Genomic DNA, 8,716 nt, shown 5'->3' on the forward strand with positions numbered 1-8,716 from the left:
TTTAGGTGGAGACAACGGCTGTGTTAACTGCAGAATCGCTCAAGTGACGATAAAAGGTGCGGATTTAAATGGAACAAACAGGTACATAATTTATTTATAAATATTCAAAAAGAAATAGGAAGAATAATTTACATGTGATTCTTCGTACGACTGATTTTTACACTGAACGGCAGATGACGATTGTGCCTGATATGGTTGGGTCGACTGAGAAGTTGGCTGAACCTGCGTTAAATGCGGCGTTGACTGCTGTTTTGCGTGACGTTTTTGCATCTGTATGTGGGAAGCATTGCCCTGCGCCTGTTATATCAGAGATAAAAACTTTTTATACTTTTATACAAAAATGTTTTAGGTTGGATAAAATATTAGCTTTTTTTTCCAGAATTCATTGTTTTTCTATACCATTACTTATTGAAAATGTTTGCGTGTATACTTATATATGTTTATGTAAGTAAAAAATTTAGTTACCATTTTTAGCCACAACGACTTTTTTTAGCTCTTTTTTAGCCCTTTTTTTAACGGAATTTGGCTACCGCTAAAAATGATTCGCGGCAACACTGACACAGAGGCCAATAAATTATTTTATATTTATGAGATTTTTGAATAGCAATAATGAGATCATATCCATCTTCAGTGTTTAAATAGTCAACGAATTATATACATTTCATTTTAAAATTACTTTTAATTTGAGGTTCACTTTAAAAAATTTTAATTAGAAGCCGATTTATCTCTTTTCGCCAGGAAGGAAACTATATACTTAAGATCCTTTCAGTTGCTTCGTTTGAGTGTGGTATTGAAAAAAAACTAAATTACATATTTTTTTCAAACTGTGGAAAAGTACCACTGTTCAAGGACCTCATCTATATTTCCTCATGGCTTAAATTCTTTTTTTCTACTACGCAAAAACTTTGAAAGACTGATAATTCGCTAAAAAGTGTATCTAACTCTATATCTCGCATGCACAACTCTTTATCAATGTCAGTAGATTGTGAAAAAATAATTGTAGGTTATTGGCAAATTTGTTGTTATTAAACTGAAAGTTATTTTCGAGATAACTAACAAAACACGACAAAAAATCGTCAGCCTTCTTTTTGAATAATTTAAGCTCCATCATAATATTATTATCGCAACTGGCATGTAACGACCCGGCGATATGCCCGTAAAACGATTGATCTTTTTGTTGTATTAATTTCTTGGGCATATCACATATTATCTGAAACATGTCAACTATAATTAAATTATTTTCTTCTTACTTTTTACCGTACAGTTTAAAGAAGTTCCAACGTTATGTAAAAACCTTAAGAAAATCCTAAAGTATTTTGTTTGAATTAAAAATGCAGTACAAATCAGTAAAAATTTTAAAAAATCAGGACATTAGCGTACTGATTGAAGAAGTGAATAAAATCAGTACAAGAGTTGAAAAATCAGTACTGTACTGATAAAATCAATACGTCTGGCAACCGTAACTTGATTTCGTATAATAAAACAAAGAACCACGAATGCAAACAAAGCAAAAACTACAACAAAAATTATGACTTTATTAAAAAAAAATCCGAAATTCCTCTGCCACGGGTGGGACAACATTTGTCCCGGGTAGGACACGTACGAATTTCTATATGAAGAGGAGCTTTTAGTGTGGTCCATATTAAAATTGGTTATTCAAAAATATAAGAAGCCAAGTAGGGGTTCAATTCACTCACGTTTTATCTTAGTATAGTGCCTTTTATATAGAAGAAAAAGCCTAACACCGTCAACCAAATAATCACTAAAAATCAACGCGATATCCTACTTAAATTTAATACGCTATAAAACTGCATACCTAGAATTTTTCTAAAAATTATGAACAAAAAGTTTAAAATTTTTAGTGTAACTGTTAAAATTTGTTGAAATTTATAATTTTTGTGCTAAGTTTGAAATGTGGATTTTCTTATAACTTGATTTTAAAACGTAAAAAAGGCAATAAAAGTGCATTACAAATTAGCATCAATTGAACCTCATCAGGGTGAAATTATACCAGGTGTAGTAACAAGAGCGAGATGAAAGATCTTATTTGAAAATTTGTCTTTAAAAATTTGTATATGATAGCCGCATGTCAGGAAAATAAAGAGAGAAAGCTTTTTTATTACTTCACCTGCTTATAATTTCACCATGGAAATGCATCAACATAAATACATACATATGTATGTACGTATACTAATTTTAAGGATTATTTCAATATTTCCTTCAAAGAATTTTAGCTGCATTCGCATCTTATATGCACATATACATATACAAGAAAGAATAAAGGAAACCACGTCATTAAATGAAATAAATGTTTTATGAAACTGTTTTAAACATTTTTTCATTTCTAGTCGCCCAATGTTTTTGCTCGTTTAGTTAAATATTTACTTCTAAAAAACATCCCCACTTATAAAAAACGATTTAATGTTTTCATCTACATACGTATGTATATCAGAGTAAATCTAGGTCCTGGCGCGGTTATGTGTGCATAATATTGTAAGAAAATTTTCTTACTCAGTTCTGAAATTCCGTGGCTTCAGGCAACCAACTCTTCTAACTTCGCAACTAGGCGCCTTAAAGTATCGCACCACTTTTCATACAATGCAACGCTCTTAGTTCCTGCTCCTTTTCGTTTTTGTATATGTATTAGCGTGGGCCGAAAATCCGCTTTTTTAGAATTTTGATTGGTAATAGCAAAAATATGGTTCATTGTGTTCTAAAAACAATCTGTGTGAAGGATGACAATTGTTGGTCAATATCTTAGGCTCGCCCAAGCCCATCAAAGTTCAATGTGCTCAAAAAATAAAAGTTAATAAATACATCAATTAATAAATTTTTTCACTAAAATTCCAAGTGTCTTCGAAAGTTTTAGTCCTACATAATTTGGTATATGAACCTTTTTTGCAGAGAATCGAAGTAAGGTAAGAAACATTTTTTTTTGCACTCGAAACTTTGGTGGACTTGGGCGAGCCTAAGATATTGACCAAAAATGGTCATCTTTCACACAGATTGTTTTTAGAGCATTATGTACCATATTTTCGCCATTACCAATCAAAACTCTAAAAAAGGGGATTTTCGACCCACGGTCGAATTGCACACAATTCAAGACTATCTCAAAGCACAATTGAATTTTTAATGAAAATTAGAAAATGCCAACTTGAAAAGGGTTAAAAGTTATTCATCATTTGACATTATAGTCGGTGTTCAAAAGAGAGAAATGTCAAAATCACTTCTACTTTGTTTAATATGCCTTGGGTAGCCGTATGCATGCGCGGCAGAGCTGTAAAATGATTGAATCAACATAGTCTGCATTCACTCGGCATTCCTTTCAAAATGTTGATTGTTGGTTTGTATAAATAAAAACTTCATTCCTGAGTGGCTTAAAATATTTGAAAACAAACAAACTGTGTTTTGTTATTGAATGCTAGATTGCCATTCAGTATAGAATGTGAATGTTCAGCAGCATTCGCACTCACACATGATTGTATATTTAGAATGAATGCACACTTTTTTTTACCATTCAGTACCAATAATTTGTTCCCAGGGTTGATATATTTTATACTTTAAAGTTTGAACATATCTGGAATTGAAACAAAAACAAATATTTTATTTCAAAGTATATGTACTTATGTATTGAAGTTTTCTGCCACTAACCCAAAGCCAATGACTCGTGCAATATTATTTATTCCAAAGCAACTTATCGCAACCGTAGAGCAAAACAGACACATCTTGATATGTATACATATACATCATCGATTGTAGACATTTTTTCGCAGAAGAATATACAAAATTGATTTATCACAATTATTTTTGTACTAAATATTTTTTTCACAGTATACAGTGATCCAGGTAGCCAAAACAAAAAATGTAAACATGCTTATTTGACATTTTGTTTGAATGTATTGGTTGATATTTTTTCACAGTTGTCGTTTTCGTTAACCCAAATGAAATCCAATTTAAATATTTTCAAGTCACATAAAATAAAATAACGAGAAACACGAAATTCCAAGCAAATGAAGCGTGAAGCGTCAGCAATTATGACCGGATGCAGTTCCTACATAAGTCAAACCGTGTTCTGAACACAACTTTGAGTGAATAATGGTGGGCTGACTTTGTAAAATGGTCCCATCGATTAGGCGGTAAAAGAAGTATTACTTAGCTTATGGTACAACTCTCCAATTTTCAAATGCACGTAATTTGTGTGTATTTGTTCAGCCGATTATTCACATTTGAAAGAGGATAATGCATGAATTAATGCAAGTAAAGACGGTTTATGCAGATAAGCGAGCGCGTTTGTTAACCGTATAAAATGTATGTACGTATATACACATATATTCAGAATGACGAGATGAACTAGTTCAGCCCTCTCTGTTTGTAAACACGCTAACTCGAACAAAATTTAGTTATTTTAACGAAAGTCGGTGTCGAAGTTGCCTTTGGTATAATTTAGGTTAGTGTTAAATTTTGTCGAAATCTGCCAATAACCACGCCCACCTCCCACGTAGTAATTAACAATATTTTTGTTTTATTATAATTTGTTTTACGAATTTTGCTGTTCAAATTTACATTTCAAATATATCAACAAACATTTGTAGGTACTTTTGCACCAGTTGTTGCCTATGGGTTAATGACAAAAAAATCCTATATATTCACAACATTTCATGTATTAGTTTTCAAATAAGCATATTGTCAATGGCTGGTTTGCTGTATACTGTGATTGTTTTCAGTTTTCAAATATGAAAACTTTCAAAACAAAATTTCAGAAGTGTTCCTGTTTTTTTTTAAGGGGTTGAGGAGTTCCATTACTTTGAGCAACTTTTTTAATTAACTATTAATTTAAATGTTTCATAAACATATTTACAACGCAGTTCTGCAAGAGGGTACCATAACTTTTTTTCAAATAACGTATATTTGGAACAACCAAAATTAATCGATATGGATACATACATTTATGTTCGTATGTACTACTTATGTATGTATATATACATAAAAATGCTCAGAAAAAAAGAGAAGATGATTAGTCCATGTCCGTTTATTTGCGTACACGAAAACTCTAGCAAAAGTTGAGATATCTCAACCAAATTCTGTACGAGGGTTTTTTTATCTAAACCTGGTCCCTCTCATAAAATGGTAATTTCGAAAAATGCCAAAACTACAATATTTCCTTAATTACAGGAACCAAATTGCTAAAAAACTGCCATGTTTATTATTATAGTTTTGGAAAATGGACATGGGATATATTGCTAGCTTTAAACATCAATTTGCTCAAAACATACGTTTAGAACAGTTAGCAAGCTTCTACCACATGTGTGGTAGATCAACCACGTAATTTTTTTTTAAATTTGGGTGTCTACCACATCTACCACACAAGGCTTAAATTCTACCACATTTTTAGACAGAACATTTGTTTACAATTTTCACATAACTCTAGAATTTCAACTCAATTGTAATTCGAAATATAAAAATTAATCAATAGATTTTTAAAAAGGTACATCATAAATTTTGCTTTAAATATATCTGTGCCTTAACTTTCTAATATTTCAAAAATACGCCTATTTATATTTGCTAAAGTATTATGCAATGGGAAAATAATTTGGTCGATTTTTTTGCATACAAATAAAATATTCTTTTCTTCATGATTATATTCTCTAACTAGAAAACTAATGTTATACTTGTTTTTGCACCAATTGCGTGGAATCTGTACGATCCACTAGCAATTATATTTCCCGATTTAATTTTTGAGTTGTGCTTCTTTTGACGACGGTGTGCGATATGTATACCCAATAAAATATGAATTGGAAAATCTACCACATCTTATTCAAATCTACCACATTTTTTTCGATTCTACCACACTAAAATAAAAAGGGGTTTGCACACAGATTTGTTAAATCTTTTTTTGAGAAAAGTTGATAATTTGCAACTTATTGTAAATGGTAGAAAGCACCACAAACCCACAAATCAGGTTTTAGAATCTTTATTAAATGCTTGACCCAATAGCGAAGAAAAAAGTACGAAGAAACTTGTATTAAGAATTTTTTAAATAAATAATAAAATGTATATATCTAAAGTTAGAAGTAGAAGCGCTTAAATTTGTTTACTTATTTTAACGTAGATATATAGGTATGTACATATGTAATAATTTCTGCACATACCTTTTATTGGTACATTGGTAATACTTATTTAGAAAGCTGACAATTTTCGAAACAGAGATGTAAAAATCGTTAATAATTGACATTTTTCATAATGACATTCTTGGCAGAACAATATTTCTCTAATTAATATTTTCATTTATTATAAATATTTGTACAAATTTAAGTGAAACAAATTAATGATAACGCTCAATAAACTATTTTTTCGTGTTGCAATTTTGAAATCTGTTCAATAAAATTCAACCTTGCGTATTTTTCAGTGGGTTTTGTGTATTTAGAATATTTATATCGATTGATTGGTACTGAATGAATGTGTGCACACATAGCAAAAGCTGCATTCATCTGAATGCTTATTCAGTGTTAAAAGTTAATGTTTCGTCATTCAGTTTTTTCAATCTTTCTTTGAATATGTTAATGTGTGCAATCGTATCTACTTTGAGTGAATGTAGAATTGGAAAATTATAAGCCACATTCCCCAACAAGGAAAAATTCAATGAAAACATAATAACATAAAATTGATGATTTTTAATTTCATATGATTTCACAGTTTTACAGCTCTGATGCGCGGTGTTTGCATAATCGGAAGTAATAATCATATGAACCGCATTTCCTCTTACTCTGCATATGCCTAAATGTATGCAACCATTTGCAATAGCAACTAAACACAGGGTGCTTCTAATGAAATTAAAAATTTTCTTACACATGCTAAGCCCTTCGAAATTTTCTGCTGGGCTATGCGTTACAGCTTCGCAAATTTTACCCCTCCCGAAACCGAAGATGTACACACATCAAAATAGGGGTCAATATAATGCTTGTTATTATTTAATTTCAGTACAGTATTAAACATCGAGTAATTTACAATACAAAAAATTTAGTATGCCATATACATATGTACGAAAATATTTTAAATATTCTTGGAAAAGCGTGCTAATTAGCAGATGTGCTGCCTGTGGTATCACGATGGATTGAGTTATGTCCTTGTGCTAGTTCCCCGCTTGTCTCATGCCCACGAACCAGATAAATCGTCGTTTGACAGTTCGGACAGGTAGTGCACAATTCGGGTTCGACAACAGGTGCTATAGACGCTGGCATGGACTGCTGCTGGGAATGCTGATGGGATTTAGGTGGAGACAACGGCTGTGTTAACTGCAGAATCGCTCAAGTGACGATAAAAGGTGCGGATTTAAATGGAACAAACAGGTACATAATTTATTTATAAATATTCAAAAAGAAATAGGAAGAATAATTTACATGTGATTCTTCGTACGACTGATTTTTACACTGAACGGCAGATGACGATTGTGGCTGATGGATAGGTACTTGTTGATGCGATACAAATTCCGTTGGCGCCTGATATGGTTGGGTCGACTGAGAAGTTGGCTGAACCTGGGTTAAATGCGGCGTTGACTGCTGTTTTGCGTGATGTTTTTGCATCTGTATGTGGGAAGCATTGCCCTGCGCCTGTTATATCAGAGATAAGAACTTTTTATACTTGATATGGTTGTATGTACAGAACATACCAAATTTACCAACGAAATTGCACGACCATGCTGTTCATAAGAGTCGTTCAGTCCCTGTACATGAAGATTAAAATAGATAATAAATTAATGCCATATGTATGTATGAAAATATATGTAAGTATAAACGGTAAACATTGATGCAGTTACCGAATGCTTATTTAAAATTGAACGAGAGAAGACATTCTTTTTTAAGTATTCATCATCAACGTCTTGTAGACCCTTTTTCGTCCATGAAAATTGGTTAGTAGGTATTTTAATTTCTATTTTAAAATGTGCTTAAAGAATTTACCGAACGTTTTTCTAAACCCTGATGCCTTAGTGATAAACGACTTAGTGCATCTAGTGGATTTTTTCGCTCCTAAGTTTTCGATTATTGATTATTAATTCTAAAATGTAGAAGTGATTGCAACTTAACTTACATTTATCTTGGCTTGTTCTGCAGCCTGACTTGGTGTAAGGCTCACTTCGCTAGCCGTTTTCTTGCAAAGGAAAAAATTAAAACCTCGGAGATTTGTTCACATTACCTTGCGAACTTACCAAGACTTGTATCTTTGATGATTGCGGCTTGTGCAGAGTTTGATAATTGCTTCGTTTGGATTCCATTCAAAACGTTTATTTATATTTTGCTTACTTTCTTTTCGATACAAGAGTATATGAAATTTTTTGTTTGAAGAAAAATATATAAGTAGGTATACTTTCCTGAGATCAATTATTAAATTGTTTCAATTTAATTTTTGACAAACAGGCAAATGATTCCTCACAATTTTTTTGTTCCACCAAGTGCTTTGTTGAATTTTTTTCCAAGGCAAATTAAAATGCTTTTGGTAGTATATTCGCATGATTCAATAATGAAAGGTTTTGTAAGAAAAACTGTCTCTCACTCTAATTTTATCAATGATACTCCCACCCTATTCCTAAAAACAAAAACAGTAATATTTCTTTTCCAAACTTCTTTGCAAGTTTTAGGAACATTTTTAAATTTTTAGTAGTGAAATTTTTATCTTTTAAATTTCAAGAAATGTTTGTTCTGCATTCGCTGGTGACAACAAG

At 31.7% G+C, this 8,716-nt stretch overlaps 1 protein-coding gene across 1 annotated transcript; it reads right to left on the bottom strand.

Annotated features, from left to right (window-relative positions):
• Positions 1-6,948: 6,948 nt before the first annotated feature.
• On the bottom strand, positions 6,949-8,269 carry LOC118749137. The gene is made up of 7 exons (XM_036483905.1): positions 8,204-8,269; positions 8,086-8,145; positions 7,956-8,024; positions 7,814-7,885; positions 7,667-7,720; positions 7,398-7,607; positions 6,949-7,292 (listed from the first exon to the last, which is right to left on the bottom strand). Exons 1-7 carry the CDS (start codon positions 8,267-8,269, stop codon positions 7,074-7,076), a joined length of 750 nt encoding a protein of 249 aa, XP_036339798.1. The 3' UTR covers positions 6,949-7,073.
• Positions 8,270-8,716: the final 447 nt, after the last annotated feature.

Source organism: Rhagoletis pomonella, unplaced genomic scaffold, assembly GCF_013731165.1.
Source record: "Rhagoletis pomonella isolate Grant_MI unplaced genomic scaffold, Rhpom_1.0 Rhpom_scaffold_00014, whole genome shotgun sequence".
NCBI lineage: Eukaryota > Metazoa > Arthropoda > Insecta > Diptera > Tephritidae > Rhagoletis > Rhagoletis pomonella.

Coding starts and splice junctions, on each gene's coding strand:
- LOC118749137 (XM_036483905.1), bottom strand. CDS start 8,269: ATGGAATCCAAACGAAGCAATTATCAAACTCTGCACAAGCCGCAATCA. Junction 8,025..8,085: donor CAGAACAAGCCAAGATAAAT/GTAAGTTAAGTT, acceptor TCGAAAACTTAG/GAGCGAAAAAATCCACTAGA. Junction 7,608..7,666: donor CAATTTCGTTGGTAAATTTG/GTATGTTCTGTA, acceptor CTGATATAACAG/GCGCAGGGCAATGCTTCCCA.